Source organism: Geotrypetes seraphini, chromosome 1, assembly GCF_902459505.1.
Source record: "Geotrypetes seraphini chromosome 1, aGeoSer1.1, whole genome shotgun sequence".
In the NCBI taxonomy this organism is placed as follows: Eukaryota; Metazoa; Chordata; class Amphibia; order Gymnophiona; family Dermophiidae; genus Geotrypetes; species Geotrypetes seraphini.
The window spans coordinates 423814252-423836343 of NC_047084.1; the positions used below are offsets into that span (position 1 = coordinate 423814252).

Sequence of the window (22092 nt, forward strand, 5' to 3'; positions counted from 1 at the left end):
AAGGTAGTGGCAGAAAGGCTTAACATGTTCTTCTCGTCTGTATTTACAAACGAAAACACATCCAACATACCGGAACCTGAGCAATTCTTCAACGGAAGTCAGGCAGAAAAATTAACATCCATAGAAGTGAGCCTTGAGGACGTTCGTAGGCAGATAGAAAAACTAAAAACTGACAAATCCCCGGGTCCGGATGGCATACATCCAAGGGTTCTGAAGGAATTAAAGGAGGAGATAGCGGAACTACTGCAGCAAATTTGCAACTTATCCCTGAAAACAGGCGAGATCCCGGAAGATTGGAAGATAGCCAACGTTACGCCCATCTTTAAAAAGGGATCAAGAGGTGACCCGGGAAACTACAGGCTGGTGAGCCTGACTTCGGTTCCGGGGAAAATGGCAGAAGCACTGATAAAAGAAAACATCGATCAACATTTTGAAAAACATGAACTTCTGATAACCAGCCAGCATGGTTTCTGCAAGGGAAGATCGTGACTAACGAACTTATTGCACTTTTTCGAAGGGATCAACAAACGGATGGACAAAGGAGACCCCATAGACATCATATATCTAGATTTCCAAAAAGCCTTTGACAAGGTGCCCCATAAACGTCTACTCCGGAAACTGAAGAACCATGGGGTGGAAGGAGACGTACATAGATGGATCAGAAACTGGTTGGAGGGTAGAAAACAAAGGGTAGGAGTGAAGGGTCACTACTCCGACTGGAGGAGGGTCACGAGTGGTGTCCCGCAGGGCTCGGTGCTCGGGCCGCTGCTATTTAATATCTTCATAAATGATCTAGAAACAGGAACGAAATGCGAGATAATAAAATTTGCGGACGACACCAAACTATTTAATGGAGCTCGGACTACAGAGGACTGCGAAAAGTTGCAAAGGGACTTGAACAAATTAGAAGAATGGGCGGCAAAATGGCAGATGAAGTTCAACATTGAAAAATGTAAAGTATTACATGTGGGGAGCAGAAACTCGAGGTACAACTATACAATGGGAGGGATGTTATTGAATAAGAGTACCCAGGAAAGGGACTTGGGGGTAATGGTGGACATGACAATGAAGCCGTCGGCACAGTGTGCAGCGGCCGCTAAGAGAGCGAATAGAATGCTTGGTATAATCAAAAAGGGTATTACAGCCAGAACAAAAGAAGTTATCCTGCCGTTGTATCGGGTGATGGTGCGCCCGCATTTGGAGTACTGCGTCCAATATTGGTCGCCGTATCTTAAGAAGGATATGGCGTTAGTCGAGAGGGTTCAAAGGAGAGCAACACGTCTGATAATAGGTATGGAAAACCTGTCATATTCTGAGAGATTGGAGAAGCTGGGTCTCTTTTCCCTGGAGAAAAGGAGACTTAGAGGGGATATGATAGAGACTTACAAGATCATGAAGGGCATAGAGAGAGTAGAGAGGGACAGATTCTTCGAACTTTCGAAAAATAAGAGAACAAGAGGGCATTCGGAAAAGTTGAAAGGGGACAGATTCAAAACAAATGCTAGGAAGTTCTTCTTTACCCAACGTGTGGTGGACACCTGGAATGGGCTTGGGGTTCAAGAAAGGATTGGACAAATTCCTACTGGAAATGGGGATAGAGGGGTATAGATAGAAGATTACTGCACAGGTCCTGGACCTGTTGGGCCGCCGCATGAGCGGACTGCTGGGCATGATGGACCTCGGGTCTGAGCCAGCAGAGGCATTTCTTATGTTCTTATGTTCCACTAAATTAATTTGAAAGAAATCACTAATTTGTGTTTTAAAATTTTCCAAAAATTTTTCATCCACAAGCAATGCATTATCAAATCTCCAAAGAGGTCTTCTATTTTCTAATTGATCTAATTGTAAATCTATCCATACTCCCGCATGATCCGAAATGATAATGGGATCAATGGAAGCCTTAATCACTTGCTGCACCTTATGTGATGAAATAAAAATATAATCTATTCTTGAAAATGATTTATGAACCTGTGAACAAAATGAAAATTCCTGATCATTAAAATGAAGAATACGCCATATATCCTTCAAATCACATGATTGAACCAAATTATCTAAACCTAAAGATTTTATACTTTTACCTAGTTTTTTATCCATTAATGGATCCATTACAGCATTAAAATCTCCAGCCACCACTAAATTAGAAGCAGCCAGTGGTAACAACATACTCTGCAATTTTTTAAAGAATTCTGATTGATTCGAATTAGGGGCATATATATTTAACAACGTCAGGGCATTATTTCCCATACTTATATCAACATGTAGCCATCTTCCATGTGGGTCCGAATTTACTATCTTAAAATTGGCCATACACTTTTTATTTATAAGAAAAGCTACTCCTGCTTTTTTACCCTCTGCTGGAGCAAAAAAACATTCTTTCACCCACCCACCCGTTAGTTTCTGTGATTCCTTTATATTAAGATGGGTCTCCTGCAGACAATAAACATCCGCGTTTTGCTTCTTTAAAAATGATAATACCTTTTTCCTTTTGATTACATGATTCAGGCCATTGACATTAATAGAAAATATCTTAAAAGACATAATATATTTTATACTCCTTATCATAATCTTCCTCTTCCCTTCTTCCATAACTAAGATCTAAAAAACTTCTCCCCATGGCACACATTCTTACCTCCAAATTACCCAATCCCTTATTAATCTTTTCCTTAATCATCCTAGTAATATCTTTAATACCCACCTTCTTCCCACCCCTCCCTCCCCAATATAATGACTGCTTAAGGACACACATTGGACAGTAATCCCAACTTCCCCCCTCCCCCCCAGGCAACCAATATTTATTAATAACCCCTTTATCCTTTATTGAGACAAACTCACTACCTCTCCACAATATATCTAATTATATCTCTCTTCTAATCATAAAACCTTTTTTCTTTTTTTTCCATTTTAAAGTAATTAATTTCTCTATCTATTATTTAACCTTTAGTCACATAACCATATTTATTTCCTAACATTCCATTAATGCATTTTTATCATTTCACCAATCTCTAATTCATTCCCCCAACATTTTATTTCATTCAAGAAAATTCTATCATAGTCATATATTTAATAAAAAGTATCATTTTCCTATATCTTATATTATCTAATCCATCTTCTCCTATCCTCCTTTAAATATCCAACAACAAATATCCATCTCGTCATATATTTCTGTTAAAAAAAAAACAACTTCAATTTTATAAGTTTTTATCCTCTATTTGTATTTAAACATTTGTATTTCATTTTCAAAATAATTTTTTCCCCCCTTTTTATATTTCCTCTTCTCCAAATTAAATCCAATCTTTTTAAAACTATATTATCACAACATCAATCTTTACATTCCTTCAGCTACCAATAAATTCTTATGTATCTTTCTTTTATATTATTCATTTTCCTTTCCTTTACTTGCATTTAAATATCATATAACTTGTCCTTTCTATCATTAGTCCATTCTGCAATCTTTTCCTTATTGTCCTTTCATTCTTTACTTTCTCCTTTTCTGACTTATTAAATAAACTGAACTTTCATATTTATTTCTTATCTCCATCCATCCACTCTTAAAGACTTTTGACTGCCAATTGTCATTCTTTTTTTTTAAAAATAATATCCTTTTAGTCTATCAGTCCTGCTTTATTCTTCTTCACATCTATTTATTTTCCTATTCAGTCTTCACTTTTCCTTTTGTGTTAATTTGTCCAGTCCTTTAATCCTTCTTGTTCATTCTTTTCTCCAACCATCCATCTTTCAGTCTCCTAAAAGTTCAGTCTAATAACTTCACTTTAATGTCTTTCCAATCTATCCTTCTTTCTTCTTTGCATTCTTTTATTTTCTTTTTCACTTGTCCATTTTTATTTCCTGTTCTTTGTTGCATATTCTTCTTTTTCCAACAAACTAAAGTCCCATAGTTCTTTATATTTAATTTTTTGTTTAATATCCACCAATCCAGTCTTAGTATTTGTCCCTTCATTTCAACACCCATTGTGCTAAAATGACATAGGTTCTGATTTTGAAAGAAAGGTCTTTAGTTTTTCCGGATCAACAAAATACAAAGATTTATCCCCCACAAGATACCCTCATTTTTGCTGGGTAATATAACCCATACTTATATCCTTTTTCCTTTAATTGAGATCTCAGATCAAGGAATTTCTTCCTAATATTTGCTGTATTTTTAGCAAAGTCTGGTAAAAACCATATTTTGGATCCTTTATAGTTTAAGGTTTTATCTTTTTTGGCAGCATTTAAAATTTCTATTGCTTGCTGGTATCTTAACATCTTGAATATTAATGATCTTGGTCTCCCTTGATTTTCTAGACTCTTTATTGGAATCCTGTGCGCCCGTTCTATTTCCAAAGGCTGTTTGAAATCCAACTGCAATAATCTAGGAATTAAATTTTCTAAAAACTGTATTGCATTTTTCCCTTCCAAATTTTCCTGTATTCCAAAAAGTTTTATATTCTTTCTTCTTCCACGGTTTTCGTAATCTTCCAGCTGACTTTTCAATTGAATTATTTCCAAACTGTCATTTTTGCATCTTTTTCCTTCACATTCTAAGCTCTCCATTTTAACTTCTAACTCTGTTGTTCTTTTATTAGCTACTTCCATTTGTCTGTGTATATTCAGGATTTCTTCCTTCAGTTCTGCCATATTACTCACAGTCTCTGTCAGCATTTGTTTGATTTGCCTCAGTTCCCCCATAACTTCAGCTTTGCTTAACTCCTCTGATACATCAGCAGGAAGCAGAACCTTACTCGGGGTAATTTGATCCTGCTTCTGCCTTTTCACAACCCCTCCGGTTTCACTCTTACTCTGTCGGGTGCTCGCCATGCTCCCGCTGTCCTCTCCGATGTTTTCAGCCGAAAACAGTTTAAAAGGAAATCTTTATTTATTCAACGGTTGCCTAGGTAAGAGGAGCGCTGCGATCACACGACCATTTTGTGTGCACGCTAAGCCACGCCCCGAATGGAAAACTCTTAATACTCAATATAGTTTGGAGTTCCTATGTTTCCAGGCTGATTTCATGGGACACCTAGCCGCACAGTGGTATAAATTATTATCTGGATTTTTAAATAAAAAGTCAAAAACTGGTCTGAGAGACATTTGGAGCATTGAGATTAAGCATAATATTTCTGCTTCTCAATGGCCATGAATTTGGTCTTGGAGAATGAGATGTACAGTGTCAGCATCTATGAGACAAACTTGGTTCTTTTTATTACATAGAGCTTTTTGGACCCCAGTTCGTTTACAAAGTTGGATAGCTCTAAATCTAATAGATGCTGGCACTGTAATCTAGAAGTGGGGACATTGGATCATCTAATTTTTTATTGCCCCTGCATAAGGAATTTTTGGAATTCAATTTGGTCTCAAATAAATTGCTTATTGGAAAATCATGTGGAAATATCATATGATACTGTTCTGTTCGGTATGTCTATGAGGAAAAAAAGTCAATTATCAGCACATAACAATAAGCTTTTGATGATAATGACGGGTGTTGCTATGCAACATATTACTAACAACTGGAAAAAATATAGTAATCTCAATTATACGTTTTGGTGGAATTCCCTGTGTCATATTTACAAGATGGAAAGAGCAATTGCAATACAGAAAGGAAGTTATAAAAATTTTTTAAAGATATGGAGACCGATGGTTGATTTTTGTAGTGAATAGGCATCATTTTTCTTTGATAATATACATAGGGGGGTGGGGAGATTGGAAGATAAGATGTAGCAAAATTGAAATTTTGAAGGAATATGATAGTTTTAATGATTGTATAGAAAGATGGGAGGGTTTTTAATTAATTTATATATTAAGAATATAATGTATGATGTTCAAGTGTTATACGATAGTATTTCATGTTGTTCTTTTTGTGCACTTGATGTAAATTTGAAAAAGAATAAAGAAATTAAAAAAAAAAAAAAATATTGAGATTTTTAAATAAAAAGCCAAAAATTGGTCTGAGAGACATTTGGAGCATTGAGATTAAGAATAATATTTCTGCTTCTCAATGGCCACAAATTTGGTCTTGGAGAATGAGATGTACAGTGTCAGCATCTATGAGACAAACTTGGTTCTTTTTATTACATAGAGCTTTTTGGACCCCAGTTCGTTTGCAAAAGTTGGATAGCTCTAAATCTAATAGATGCTGGCACTGTAATCTAGAAGTAGGGACATTGGATCATCTAATTTTTTATTGCCCCTGCATTAGGAATTTTTGGATTTCAATTTGGTCTCAAATAAATTGCTTATTGGAAAATCATGTAGAAATATCATATGATACTGTTCTGTTCGGTATGTCTATGAGAAAAAAAAGTCAATTATCAGCACATAACAATAAGCTTTTAATGATAATAAGAACATAAGAACATAAGAAGTTGCCTCCGCTGAGGCAGACCAGAGGTCCATCTCGCCCAGCGGTCCGCTCACGCGGCGGCCCATCAGGCCCACTGCCTGAGCAGTGGTCCCTGACTAGCTCTATAACCTATCTCTACTCCTATTCCTATACTTACCTCTACTCCTATCCCTACAACCCATATCTACACCTATCTATACCCCTCAATCCCTTTGTCCTCTAGGAACCTATCCAAACCTTCTTTGAAGCCCTGTACAGAGCTCCTGTCTAACACGGCCTCTGGAAGCACATTCCATGTATCCACCACCCTCTGGGTGAAAAAGAACTTCCTAGCGTTTGTTCTAAACCTGTCCCCTTTCAATTTCTCCGAGTGCCCCTTGTACTTGTGGTTCCCCTTAGTTTGAAAAATCTGTCCCTGTCTACTTTCTCTATGCCTTTCAGGATCTTGAAGGTTTCTATCATGTCTCCCCTTCTCCAGGGAGAACAGTCCTAACTGTTTCAATCTGTCAGTATATGAGAGATTTTCCATACCCTTTATCAGCTTTGTTGCTCTTCTCTGGACTCTCTCAAGTACTGCCATGTCCTTCTTGAGGTACGGCGACCAGTACTGGACACAGTATTCAAGATGCGGCCGCACCATTGCACGATACAGTGGCAGGATGACTTCCTTCGACCTAGTCGTGATACCCTTTTTAATGATACCCAACATTTTGTTTGCTTTCCTTGAGGCTGTGGCGCACTGCGCCGACGCCTTCAGTGTTGTGTCTACCATCACTCCCAGGTCTCTTTCCAGGTTGCTCACCCCTAGTAGTGCTCCCCCCATTTTGTAGCTGAACATCGGGTTCTTTTTCCCCACATGCATGACCTTGCATTTCCCTATGTTGAAGCTCATTTGCCACTTTTTGGCCCACTCTTCCAGTGTCGTTAGATCCTTTTGGAGATCTTCGCAGTCTTCCATGGTTTTAACCCTGCTGTATAGTTTGGTGTCATCCGCAAATTTAATGACCTCACATTTTGTTCCCACCTCTAGGTCATTTATGTAGATATTGAACAGGAGCGGTCCCAGCACTGATCCCTGCGGTACTCCGCTTGTGACCCATTTCCAGTCTGAGTAATGTCCCTTTATTCCAACCCTCTGCTTCCTGTCATCCAGCCAATTTTTGATCCATCGGTGGACCTCCCCTTGCACCCCGTGGTTCCATATCTTCTTAAGCAGTCTTTTGTGACGGGTGTTGCTATGCAACATATTACTAACAACTAGAAAAATTATAGTAATCTCAATTATACATTTTGGTGGAATTCCCTGTGTTATATTTACAAGATGGAAAGAGCAATTGCAATACAGAAAGGAAGTTATAAAAATTTTTTAAAGATTTGGAAGCCGATGGTTGATTTTTGTAGTGAATAGGCATCATTTTTCTCTGATAATATATATAGGGGGAAGGGGGTTTGGAAGATAAGATATAGGAAAATTGAAATTTTGAAGGACTATGATAGTTTTAATGAATGTATAGCAAGATGGGTGGGGGAAGGGTTTTTAAATAATTTATACATTAGGAATATAATGTATGATGTTCAAGTGTTATATGATGGTATTTCATGTTGTTCTTTTTGTGCACTTGATGTAAGTTTGAAAAAGAATAAATAAATTTAAAAAAAAAAGAAAAAGAGAAATACTAATCTACATTTTTCAACTCTGCCTCCTTGTGTCACTGGGCAGTACCCCATCTCCTCAGTTCATAGCAAAGTAGCTGATAATCCTTAAAAGAGAAATAACAAGGATGACATTGGGAACTCCCCAACCAAAACAAGCCTTTTCTGCTCTGTAGTAAAAGACAATTAAACAGCATGAAACTCAAATATAAATGAAGATGGACCCAAATATACCACCTACCTGCGTGCAACCAGCACTATCCTTTATAGTGCTTACCTGTAGAAGGTACTATCCGAGGACAGCAGGCAGATATTCTCACATGTGGGTGAGACATGAGTATAGACAGTGCAAAAGTATACTGTCACTTTTAAAATGAAAAATCTCGAATTGCTCGTACCGCGCATGAGCGAGTGCCTTCTCGCTCGCTGCTGGCTCATGAGGCCATAAGTTCAGTTACAAAGTCAAGAAGCTTTTACTAGATTTGTTGGCTTGAAGAGCCTGCACACCATCAGGTCCACTCCCTGATCCAGGGTTGCCACAGACTCTTGGCTATTATAGCCCAGCTGAGACCCGGAATCCTTTAACCCTGAGGATTCACTCTGTGGGAATATAGGCATGGACCCTGACTCCCTGTCTTCCCAGTCCTTTTCCAACCAAACATCTGGTTCAAGCGAAAAAGCTTTCCACTTAGGATCTCTGGGAACCTCTGTAGCACCAGGAAGCCTCAAAATCGGATTAAAAAAAACAACCCCAAAAATAAAAACAGATGCATAACTGAAAAAAGATACCTTCTGATCTTGCTTGCATAAGGAAAAACTGAGGAGATGGTGCACTTCCCACTGACAAATGGAGGCGGAGTTAAAAAATGTAGATGATACCTTCTGCAATCCTCACGAGTAAATTGAAAGTACCCATTAGTTAGGCCTCCTGTACCTCCTGCATTGGAACAGAAAACTATTCACAGATGAAAGTAGCAATAATAAAGAAACAATAAGGGGCTCAGATATCAATGTAGGTCATTGATTTGATGCGTTATTGTAACTTGTGCCATTTTAGCACATGTTCCATTTTGTACAACGAGACCTAGTAACTACTAACTGGATTTAGCAGTAAGATAATCTGAACAGTAACTCACATTGATAACATCCTACCTAAATCTTTAAAAAAGTGCTATAACTTGGTCCTTCTAGACAACAAATGAGTGAAATGAATAACATAGCTAATTGCTTTTTTCATCCTTAATGTAATTAGAAATAGAATAATTACAGTCTTACTTTTGACTGGCTCAACCTCAGGGAGCGATGTTACAGCAGGCTGCTGAATATTCTTCCTCTCAATTACACTGGTGCCAAATGAGTGCGTTGGGGGAAGGGGTTTCTCTATATCTGGTCCAGCTGTGTTGATTGTAAGCTTTACAGTATTCTTTGCTTTTTTCAAGAGATTGATAGCCTGATGAAATAATGTATTATATAAGCTCATCAATAAAAAGAGATGAAACAAGAACTCTTTAAGAAAACAATTTAACCAGCCATAAATGGCTACAGACTGCTTTAAATTGCTTGTTTGGTATTATCCACTAATTTTAAATGGCACTTAAGCACCTATTGTCGCTTAAAATTAGCAATTAATGCCTAAATTAAAGTCAACTATTTTGGGATTATACCAGGAGCAGAGTCAACATTTAACTGGTCAGGATAACCACATAAAACAAAGTCCTATCTTTATGCAGCTATACATGGCTGGTTAAGTTCTGAATATTGACTAAATGGCTATGTATTAGCTAGCACTGCATAAATTGGATATTAAATGCCAAAGCCTGGGAATGGCCTGGCACCGAGTATCTGGGAAAATGATGATATTGCCTGTGGTTTGTTATCAAATGAGTATGATACCACTTTTTTTTCAAGGGTCCTTTTATAAAAAATTAAATCGTATTCTTACAAAATTTATTTGGCTAGGTAAAATGTCTTTTATAAAATTTTATAAGATTGAAAAGAGTAAAATTTCTAAGATAATTAGAGTAAATAGGGTAGTATTACTATGGCAGCTGGCTCTTACTAGTTTTCTCAGGTGTGTTAGTTTGTGGTATTGTTTATGTGTGTATGTTAGCTGATTTTTTATTATTATTATTCTTTATTAAGTTTTTCAACTACTATTTTGCAACAAATGATTCACAAATATGGATACTTAAAAACAAGCACAATGGAACTTACATACTTTAAAGTACAATTATATTATCCCCACCTTCCCTCCTGATATACAAGTAAAATAAAACCTTAATAAAACTATTCATGAAATCCCTAAATCAAGTTCCCGTTCCATTTCCTCTCCCAACCCTCTCCCTCCCTGGATGTGTATGTTTACATGTCTATAAAATAAAACTCATTTATTCATCCTTACAAAATTTAGCCAATGGCTCCCAAACATCCATAAAACTCTTGTAATGTCCCCGTTGTATGGCCATGCAACGCTCCATTTTAAAGGTATAACATAGAGATTCCCACCAGAATGTGTAGCTCAACCTATTCCAGTTTTTTCCAGTTTCTTAAAATGAGTTGCATGGCAACCCCTGTCATTACAAAAAGTAGCTTATTATTTCTTGCAGATAATTGACTTTTAGTTCTCATAAGTGTACCAAATAAAATAATATCATACAATAAAGCCACTGGATTCTCTAATAAATTATTTACTTGATCCTAAATAGACCTCCAAAACTGCAGTATTAAGGGACAATAGTAAAATAAATGATCCAACGTCACAGCTTCGAGATGACAGTGCCAGCATCTATTAGACTTGGAACTATCTAATTTATGTAATTGAACAGGGGTCCAAAAAGCTCTATGTAATAAGAAAAACCAAGATTGTCTCATAGATGCAGACACCGTACATCTCATCCTCCAAGCCCAAATTCGTGGCCATTGAGACACAATAATCTGGCTTTATCTCAATGCTCCAAATGTCACAAAGACCAGTTTTTGTTTTTTTTATTCAAAAATTATTAATTTATACCACTTAGCGGCCTGGTGCCCCAAGAAGTCCATCTGAAAACATAAAATAGGCAAGCTATACTGATTTGTAAGATTTTTCCACTCAGGGAACCCCTCCTGAATGGCCTCCTTCAACTGCAACCATCTGTAATTTTGTGATTTATTAAGGCCAAATTTGTGTTGCAATCATGAAAAGTCAAGCAGCTTACCATCAGATATTACGTATACCTGCCTTCATCCAGTGCTTCCAGATGACCTTAAATCCACCTAAAATTTGAATCTTAGGGCTCCTTTTATCAAGCCGCGCAAGCGGGGTTATAACGCGTGTGACGTTTCATTACGCGCTAACCCCCGTGCTGGCCAAAAACTACCGCCTGCTCAAGAGGAAGCAGTAGCGGCTAGCGCAGCCGGCGGTTTAACACGCGCTATTACGCGTGTTAAACCGCTAGCATGGCATGGTTTCAAATGACTATGGAGAGGTGTCCTATACAGAATCGGTCCTACACTAAACCCCGATTCTGTAACCGGCGTCCATGGTACAGATGCTGGTTAGAGAATCGGGTTAATTTAGACACAGTCGCTACACTTATCGCTGCAAGGGATCTCTCCCTGTTGCAATAAGTATAGCGGCCGCATGTCCCATCACCGGCAGGAGGATGTCCAACTCCTCCTATCGGAACCCCGAACCCCCCCTCCCCCCAAACTGGTAATTGCTGACAGGAGGATGCCCAACTCCTCCTGTCGGAACCCCGAACCCCCCTTCCCCTCCCAAACTGGTAATCGCCGATAGGAGGATGCCCAACTCCTCCTGTCGGAACCCCGAACCCTGGATCCCCCCTCCCCCCTAAACTCGTAATCGCCGACAGGAGGATGCCTAACTCCTCCTACCGGAAAGCCTGATGACCCCCCTCCCCAACTAATCTCCCTCCCCCAACTAACCTTTAAATGTTGGTCAGCTGGACGGGTCTTGCTGCCGTCCAGCTGACAGGCCCGCCTCGTGGAAATGAGACGGGCCCGCCCCTTCCCGGTCCATCCCCGCTAAATCTAAGGCCTGATTGGCCCAGGCTCTAGAAGCCTGGACCAATCAGGCCTTAGGCATAGCAGGTCCGCCCATCCCCACTAATCCTAAGGCCTGATTGGCCCAGGTGCCAACTCACCAATTTCCTGTGTGACCTAACAATGTGAATGGAAGCCTGCTCTGCCTCTACCTTCCTAGCTGCACTGGGACTGCCAACAGGGAAAACATCCCTACACCTCCACACCTCTCCTCAGCAACCAGTGCCTGCTTGAGCGGTCTCTTCTCCTGTCTTGGAAGCCCCCCCCCCTGTAGGGGTGTTTCTTTATTTGCACCTGAAGGTTAGGCCTCTATGACATCATCAAGCCTGAACCATCATTTAAGCCTGAACCATTATTTGCAAGAAATCTTTCCATCATGAACCTTGCAAGAAGAGAGAAAGAACACATCTTTGCTGTTTCTGCCTGATGCATTCTGGGTATGTACCAGAATGGTTTTCTAGTCAAGGACATCCATCTATGCCTTCATGCTTAGACTGTGTGATTCTTGGAGGAGTTATACTCCTATGCTGTGCTTATCTCTTGAAAGGCGCCTGTGTCTTCCAGCCTGTATGAGACTTTACACAGAAAGGCTATTCATCTAAGTTCTGTTTCTGGATTGGTCCGAGAAAGTCATCTGACGTGATCCAAGTGAAAAGTTGCTAATTATAATTAGTCTGTGCCAGGATGGAAGGGAACTGACATCTCATCACAGATGTTCTGCACGCATCTCTTTCATAATAATTAAGACCTGAACAGTTACCTCGTGTGACTCTCTGCTTGAGAGAGAGTGAATCGGACTCTAAACATCTGAATTCCATCACTTCAAGGAAATTTTTGCTGCCAATAAATTACAGCTTTACTAGTGGCTGACGAACACTTGTTCCTGTAACCAAAGGATTTTCTACATCTGCTAAGCTGAAGAGACGTTTTCCATTTCACCTGATTTTATGCCAAGGCCTAAATGGATGGTGAGGATATGGAACTTATTATCTTATCAGCTGGGGTTAGATAAGTGCATCTGATTGTGATATAGGATAAGGCTTGTAAAGCTACTCTCGGTGATAATCTGTAATAATTTGCTGCTAATCAGGGATTATTATTATTACAAGGAATTGTGTAGTGTGTGTAGGAAGTAATTTTACTTTGTTATCTAGAAGTGTGTTGTGATAATTATGTACTGAGTTTCATATATGTAAATCGGATATTTTGTGAACAATATTTAGATATTGCTGCTGGCTTGTGAATTATATTTTTCTATTTTCATAATAAAAGTATTTTTCATTCTTGTGTCGTATAAATAGACAAAGAAATTTGGACCTGGCAGAGATATTATGGTATTCCCTAGAAAAACTAACATGCACATAACGTGTTTATGTAACTGATTAGTGTACCATAAATCTTGCTACAACCCCCCCCCCCCCCCGTAGGCCCACGGACTGAAAAAACAGATAAGCATTTGCATGACTACTCTGGCTAAAATCTAATTGCATGACTACTCCAGATAAAGTATTTGCATGATTACTCCGGCAAAATTCTACCTTACTCTCTGCATGGTTTTATCTACTAGTTTTATCTTTGGATAAAGCTTTTTCAGTCTTTGTTGATCACTCTTTAATGATGGCACTCTTAAATAACTATCTGATTTGGTTCCTTATATTCTATGGATCTGTTGCAAAAGCAGGTCAGTTGATGCATTATATGCTATTCCTATTCCAGTCCTTATAAGGTCCCGTTCTTCCAATTTAGAACCTCTTAGGGCTGCTAATCCTTTTCTATTCAATTGTTCTGAATGGGGTCCCTTTCCAATCCCGGTTGTACCCCCTTCACAAACACCTAGCACACCTTATTGTAAAAAAAGCTTACCTACTCTGTAACCACTGACGCTTCTTACTATTAAAATCTTCACAGTTTCTATTTAAATATATGATCTATTAGGAACAAGTCGTAGCTGGTCAAAGACTGGCCGGAGGAAAACAACCCCAATTTTGTTTTCCTAACTGAAACATGGTTGGTCTCAGATAACGATACTATTATACGCAACTGTCTGCCTCCTGGGTTTAAAATTATATCTCAACCTAGAAGCAGGAGTAAAGGGGGAGGATTAGCTATTATCTTAAGAGTCCTTCAAGTCTACAATCCTAGCTTAAAATCCTCGGCGGACCTTGAAATCCTTTCCTGTAAACTCTGGACAGATCAGTTAGAAGATGCTCTAATAAATTACCCTATTTTACATTCCTCCTAAGAAATGGCCCGCAGCCAAGGACATTTTCTACGAATTCCTCCTTACAAACTCAATATCAGGCCCCTATAACCTACTGACAGATGATCTGAATATTCACCTAGAGCAGGTAGAGCAGGGTGACTCTAAAGATTTACTATCCTTTATTTCTTTATTAGATTTCTTTGTGCAAGCCCCGGAAAAGACCCATCAAAGAGGCCGTCAGCTAGATCTAGTTACTTTTTCCTCCAAAGAACTAGTCAATCCCAAGATTTACTGGAAGCAAGCCACTTGGACTCTTTCTCTATGGTCAGACCACCGTTTATGCAATTTCCAATTTAGCTGGCATGTAAGACGCTCTCCAACCAAATCCAAGGAGGCAAAAAGAAACAAGAAAATGGTAGCTAGTAGAGGTTTGGTGAACCCAGTGGAATTCTTGTCACACTATGACATAACTTCTAGTTCAGACTCAGACTCTTTCTTGGCGGACTCTTGGACTAACAAGAGCAAGCAGATATTAAACAAAATTGCCCCCACTAAATTAAGAAAATGAGAAATAAGAATCTGGAAGGCTGGTACGACGCCAAGTTAGGAAATGTGAAACGGGAGTTACAGAAACTCGAAAGACAATGGTTGAAATCAGGGGACAGTGAAGGGAGATCGAATTGGAGATTAAAATTAAAAGAATACAAAAAACTAATAATAAAGAAACGTACTAACTTTCACACCCAAAAAATCAGCTCACCGAACACTAATAGTAGAAATCTCTTTGAATTAGTTAACAATCTTTATGATATACAGGCCTTTTCCTGTTCTACCCTAGATTCTCCACCATCTGCAGATGCTCTGGCTGAATTTTTCAACAACAAAATCAATAATTTGAGATCCAAACTAACGGGCTCCAAAACCAACCATTTGAACTACCCAGTTGCCCAATGCAAAGATGAACCTAGGGTAGATATGTCTTGGAATAATTTTACTACTCCATCCTGGCAATAATTCTGCAAATTTTATATGAAATACGCTGATTCCTATTGCAGATTAGACTGCTGCCCTCCAAATATTATGAAAGTTGCTCCAGTCACAATTAAAGCCAAGCTATACAATTGGCTTTCCTCTCTATTACTAACCGGTACTTTTCCTGAGGATCTAGGCCAGATTCTGATCACACCGATCGTAAAAAATCCTAAGGAATCTATCAAGCTGACATCAAATTACAGACCTATTGCGAGCACTCCCCTATTCGTTAAGCTGATGGAAGGTTTGATCAACCAGGAATTAGTAATGTAGTTGGACAAATTTAGCATACTACAAAAAAATCAGTCAGGCTTTTGATCTGGGTTTAGCACTGAAACAGTCATTGCATCACTGCTAGATATCCTTCATACTTTATTCAGTCAAGGCACAAGTGCACTAGTCTGCAATTAGACTTAAGTAGTGCCTTTGATTTGGTCGATCATGCTATTCTGATTGATTGTTTGGAGTCAATTGGTCTTTCAGGTAATGTGCTAAAATGGTTTCAGGGTTTTTTGAGTAAACGATCATATCAAGTCTATAATGACAATAAACAATCTTGCAGCTGGGTAAACTCTTGCAGAGTCCCGCAGGGCTCTCTATCCCCTACATTGTTCAACATTTACCTTGCCTCACTGGGAACTTACTGCAAAGCTTAAAAGTTAAATTTTATATCTATGCAGACAATATCACTATAGTTATTCTCATTACTACCTTGACTTCTGAGACAAAGAATCAACTATCATCCATTCAAAAGCATATTGGATTATGGATGACCGAATTCAAATTGAAACTCAACTCAGACAAAACCAAATTTTTTCTGGCAAGCCCAAACGATAAAATTAAAGACTCATTGATCTTCTTGAATGGCCAGGTCTTTCCTATTGACCATTCCATAAAAATTCTGGGAGTGACTCTGGACCGCCACCTTACTCTAAATGTATACACAGATTTATTGGTTAGAAAATGCTTCTCGATACCATGGAAACTCAGAACCATCAGAAAATACTTTGATGCAGCATCATTCTGCTTACTGGTTCAATCTTCCACCTTAAGTATGCTCGATTATTGCAACATCATTTACTTGGGATCTTTAAATAAAACCATTCTAAGACTCAGAGTTATTCAAAATTCGGCAGTTCGACTGATTTTTGGGCTGAAGAAATGGGAACATATAAGCCCCTATTATCAAAAACTTCATTGGCTGCCCCTGGAAGCATGAGTTCTGTTTAAATTTTTTTGTCTTTGTTATAAATCAATATTTGGTCTGGCCCCCACGTACCTGGTTTCTCAATTTAATCTGGATAGTTCTATCAGGCCCACACGTAGAATTCATCTGTTCACCTATCTGACAATAAAGGCCTGCCACTACAAAAGATTTCTGGACAGAACTCTCGCCTTCCAGGAAGGTAAATGGAACAATTGGCTGGGTAACATTATCTTGCATTCCTCATCCTACTTCAATTTTAGAAAATCTGTATTTGTTTAATCAATTTGTAACCTAAGAATTTTATAACTTGTATTCAATGACTTTGTGTTGTGACCACTTCGCTGTTTGTCCAGCACCTTTCGTTGTAAACAGCCTCGAACTACCACGGCTTTGGCGGTATATAAGAATAAAATTATTATTATTATTATTAGCACTCATATATATCCGCTTAACAATTTATTCTATATAGTATAATCATATTCAAACATATTCCCCTCCCTTCTTTAAAATTAAACCTTTAGTAATTCATTAGCTAACCAATTATTTATCTTAACAAACATACTTCCATCCATTAAACATCCATTCCTTGTCATCTTTTATTTAATATTAATAATCTATAAAAATACATTTTACTATTAATCAAATCATCTCTTTTTTCTCCATACAACTTTCAAACTATACTATTTTACTGTAAATAATACCCTTTTTATCCCACTATAATTCAAAACAGTCCCATTAGTAATAATTATTCCTTATGATGAGAAGCAACACCATTTACTTCTCGTATTACCAATCAGAAATCAAACATATTAATACCCATTCTTTATCATCCACACAAGCCTCATTTTTATTCCCTATAACATCTCAATCTTACATACATACCCTCTTAGCCTTAAACTAGCACATTTAATTACTAATTCATCCATTCTAAAGCAGTAGCAAAATAACCATGTAATGCACCTCCAAAAATAAACCCCACAACATTTCCTCCATTTACAATGCCTATGCATCATTATTACAAATGATGAGATAAAAAGAAAGAAATCTACATAACGGAGACAAACATTTAACACAGTACACCACCATTCAAACTAGAATCCTCTTCTTTTATTAAGGTCTTCCATAAGGCGATTGAAGTGATATTCAGCCACTCAGTAACTTATGTGACAGCATTCATCCTAGGGCTCATGTCCGTTTCCATTGATGGTGTGAGAATGAGTTAATGTTTGATACTAGTTGATATTGATTCTATGAAGCTTGCCCAATCTAAAGCCTCAAGCCTCATAGCTCTGTAATCCATAACATCTCCAAAACTCTAACTGATGATATTGGCAAAAGTGCATTAGAAACCACAGGCCTTGCTATGGAGTTTGGAGCAAAGAAAAGAAGAGACTGTATATTGACTGATTATTGTTTTATGCTGTAGGGATGAAGTTTATATTCTTTGGAACTTGGTCACATTTTTCCTGGTCTCCTGAGAAAACCACTATCTTACAGACCAATAAAAGAACAAAAATGTGAAAATAATTTTATATACTATTTTAGGATTAGGAAAATGGAAAACTAAATAATATCTGCTCCTTGTTACCCTGCACAAGTCACTTAATCCCCCTCATTGCCCCAGGTACACTAGATAGGGTTTGAGTCCACCGGGACAGATATGGAAATATGATAAAGTATCTGAATGTAAAACCACTTAGGATATAAGTGGTATATAAATAATAAAATAAAAAAACAGAATAATAAAATTTCTGATTGGTATTTCAATAAGATTAGACATATAGAGGGATCTTTTAACTAAAGCCACAGCAAAAATGGCCATAGCATGCAACTTACAAATGTCTTTCCTGTGCACTAAGGTCACTTGTGTCACAGCTGAATAATGGCTGGCATTTCCATTTTCCTAATTAATGGCTGCATGCTAATCTCACTATTGGCACGTGGTCATTAAACAATATTACCATAGAAGCATTACCGACATCTATTTCATAGGCGATAAGGGCCCCTACGCTAACACCACAATGATCAATTAGTGTGCAGCAATGCCTCAGGCACTAATTAACATTGTCATGCCAACTCTCCACCCCTGAGCATGCTCCCTTAGAGAAAAGTAACGAGTATTTTAACACATGGTATACGCAAATTTACCATGACACAACAGTGCAAGTCCTGCGGTAAGCCTGTTTAATGTGTGGTCAGTGTGTGTAAGCGTTTACCACAGTTTAGTAAAAAAGACTCCATAGCTAGGTGCTCAGCCATGAAGAAAAAGAAATACTAAAGAACAAAGTTTGAAAACAGCACAGGCTTTCAGAAATCATCAGTGCACATTTAAGAATAATGGTATAACTTTTTTTGAATTTTGGAGAGGCTAAATATTAAGCACAATGCTATGTTTTATAATATTTGCAACTTCTTCTGAACAATTTTTTTTGCATACCACAATTCACATTAAGGATGTTGCATTAATTCAGATTGTACAAATTAGGAAATCATCCTATCAGTCTAAATGATTCAGCATCCAAATAAGCTCTAATACACTGTTCTTCAACCGCCGGTCCGTGAACAGGTGCCGGTCCGCAGAAAATTCCTGCTGGTCCACGCGGGGCCGGCGAGATCGATGAGCTGCAATTTCCTGCTGGTCCACGCAGGGCCGGCAAGATTATGGGGAGCCCTTTCTATTGCAAATGCAAGCAGTGTCTCACTTCCAGCTCACCACACAATTGTTTCCCACGTATTCACCTTTATAGGACCCCCAGGGACCCCTGAAGAAGACTTTTTGTCGAAACGCGGACTAGGTCTTTTAAGGCTTTTATGTAGATAACCTATTTTTATGTGGATTAATTTATTTTTATGTGGATGAAATTATTTTATGTGGATGATTTCAGTGTACCTTTGGAACTTTGACACTTTCAAATAAAGTCCATTTTAGGAACATTGTAACTCCACGGATTTTTTTTGGTTTTCTCTGGATTTTCTTCTTTGTGGATATTTTGGGTCAATTCCTTTTGTTTTTTGAGCCTCAGACAGTGGCTTTCTCCCCTCCCAGCAGCTCTTGGTACTTGCCAGCACAGCGATTCACTAAGGCAGCCTTTGTGCTTTTGCTGAGTCGCGGCTGCCTCTGATGATGCAACTTCCTCTTTCCTCAGAGGCGGAGCGACCCATCAAAGGACCCAAGGCTGCCTTAGTGAATCGCTGCGCTGGCAAGTACGGAGAGCTGATGGGAGGGGAGAAAGCCACTGTTGGAGGCTGGGAAGCTGCTGGACAAGGGAAAAAAAAGGGACAGCTGCTACTGGACATGGACAGAGGGAGAAGGAGAGATGCTGCTGGGAGAGGAGGAGGGAAACGAGTCTGGGAAGCTGCTGGACAAGGGAAAAAAAGGGACAGCTGCTACTGTGCCTGGAGGGAAGGGGAAGGAGAGATGCTGCTGGGAGGGGAGGAGGGGAAGGGAAGAGAGTTACTGCTGGACAGGGGGAGGAGGGAAGGGAGAAGGAAAAAAGGAAGGAAACAGCTGGCAGGGAGATTAGAGGGGAAGGGGATTGACAGGAATGAGAAAGTAGAGAGACTCATGATGGGAAGGGGCCAGCAGAGAAATAAGCAGAGAGGGATAAAGATACTAGATCTGGTGTAGGAGAGATAAAAATGAAGAGAGCAGTGAAGCTGGAATGAATCATGTAAAAAGGAGAGAGGGGGCACAGGCTGGTTGGAAAGGGGAGAGGGGCATAGAAAGAAGACAGATACCATATGGAAGGGGGAGAGGGCAGACAGTGGATGGAAGGGGCAGATGCTGGATTGAAGAGACAGAGGGCAGACGCTGGAAGGAAGAGAGTGAAAAGAAGATGAAAGCAGAAATCAGAGACAACAAAAGGTAGAAAAAATAATTTTATTTATATTTTGTGATTAGAATATATCAGATTTGAAACATATATCCTGCTAGAGCTGGTGTTAGACATAACTGGGGATTGCAAAGCCCAGGCAGTGCTTCTTTAGCTTTCAGCTGGCTTAGGGTTCTCTCTGACTAGGGGGCAGATGCCCTAGTTGCACTCCCCTAACACTATTCCTGCCATGTGTGACTGTGGTATTCTGTTAGCATGATATTTCTGTGTAGCATTCTGTAATAATCTGGCTTATTCAGTTTTCTTGATAGTAGAGGGGATATATGTGATGGGGAGGTGAGACAGGGGTTTTGTTGATCCTTGCTTATGGAGTGAAAAATACGGTAGATATGTCTGGAAAGTGAAAAAGATTGAATACTGCCACTAGAAGATAGTCTAATGCAAAAGAATGTTCTAAAACAAAATCTTTCATTACTAATGCAGGCGTTCCTAACTTCACTCACAAAGGTCTATGCTACATATGGGCTAGACTCACTAAGGGCACATATCGTGTCCCGACCCTTTGCAACCCGATTTTCCTCCGACTCAATTCACTAACCTCATGGATGATCATCCTCCGATCCGCGCATGCAAATGAGGGGAAACAGCATGTAAAGTAGGCAGGCAGCAATTCACTAACAAAAAACGAGCACTGACTGGGCTAGCCGATCAAGAAACAAGCGACTTCTGGGGACCAGTCGCTCATGTCCTTTCCGACTGCATTTCCTCCTCTCTGGCCCAACTCTCCTGCTCTCTACCCCGATTGCTGCTCTGCTTCTGCCACGACTCTCCTGTTCTCTGCCCCGATCGCCTTACTTCTGCTCCAACTCTCCTTCCCTTTCCTGCAGTGCGAGCCCGTGGTTTTAACCTGTTGGTTTAAAGCGGTTTAAAACTGTGGGCTTGCAAAGTATAAGTTAAAAAAAGTTGCTGCTCTGTAAGCATGCACAGACCATCTACAGATGGTCTATGCATGCATCAGGATCGCTATTCAGTGATCCGTGCAGTCAGTTGGGGGCGTGATTCTTATCATCCCCATTTTCTTGAGGACGCATTGTGAATCAGCCCCCCCGGCCTTGGATTGGATCCGGATCGTATCGTAGGGGAGTTTAGTGAATCTGGCCCAAAATGCTATAGTAACTATTTTCCTTATTCACCTTTTCTGTTGGATGGTCCAAAACGCATTCATCATCCACTGCTAAGATTCGATCACCAACTTTGATCCGTCCATCCTGTGAAAGGAATCAGCAAAAGTATTAAACAAATACTATCCCATTATAACACTTTCCTTCTACCAGGTCAGCATTTAGAAATCTTACCTTTGCTGCTGCTCCATAGTCTGTTATATTTTTGATAAATACTCCATTAACTGTATCCTCTTCACTAATTGCAATACCTAATCCATCTTGATTCTGTATAATTAAGAGTAAAAGCATTTATTTATAAAATGGATTTTTGAAATTTTAGTTTTATTGTAGGGTTAGCTGTGAGATTATCTTCTTTTGCTTTAGTAGAAGGGGATTTAGATTTTTTTTTTTAAGGAGCTTATTTATTTTCTCTAGAGAGAGGCAAGTTAATGATACAGTACTTCTGAGGTGTTAGTTCCCTCCTTCCCCATCTTCCATTTTATGTTATGAGAAACCAACTCTTAATTAGATGAACTGAATTATAGAAATGGTTGGTATTGCATGAAAGTGAAAATTAAGTAAGTAAATAGGCCAAATTTTAGATTTGTTACAAGAAATCA

The 22092-nt window shown here is 39.0% G+C and overlaps 1 protein-coding gene across 9 annotated transcripts in view; it reads right to left on the minus strand.

Annotated features, from left to right (window-relative positions):
• The window catches only part of MPDZ (multiple PDZ domain crumbs cell polarity complex component), a 550514-nt gene that overhangs the window by 163337 nt on the left and 365085 nt on the right, over nt 1-22092 (minus strand). For 7 of the 9 annotated variants that reach the window (XM_033918951.1, XM_033918923.1, XM_033918889.1 and 4 more), the window contains 3 exons: nt 21665-21757; nt 21503-21577; nt 9266-9440 (listed from right to left, as the gene is read on the minus strand). In XM_033918951.1, coding sequence (XP_033774842.1) covers nt 9266-9440; nt 21503-21577; nt 21665-21757 — 343 coding nt within the window. The remainder of the gene's footprint in view (nt 1-9265; nt 9441-21502; nt 21578-21664; nt 21758-22092) is intronic. The other 2 variants (XM_033918933.1, XM_033918958.1) reach the window with 2 other exon arrangements.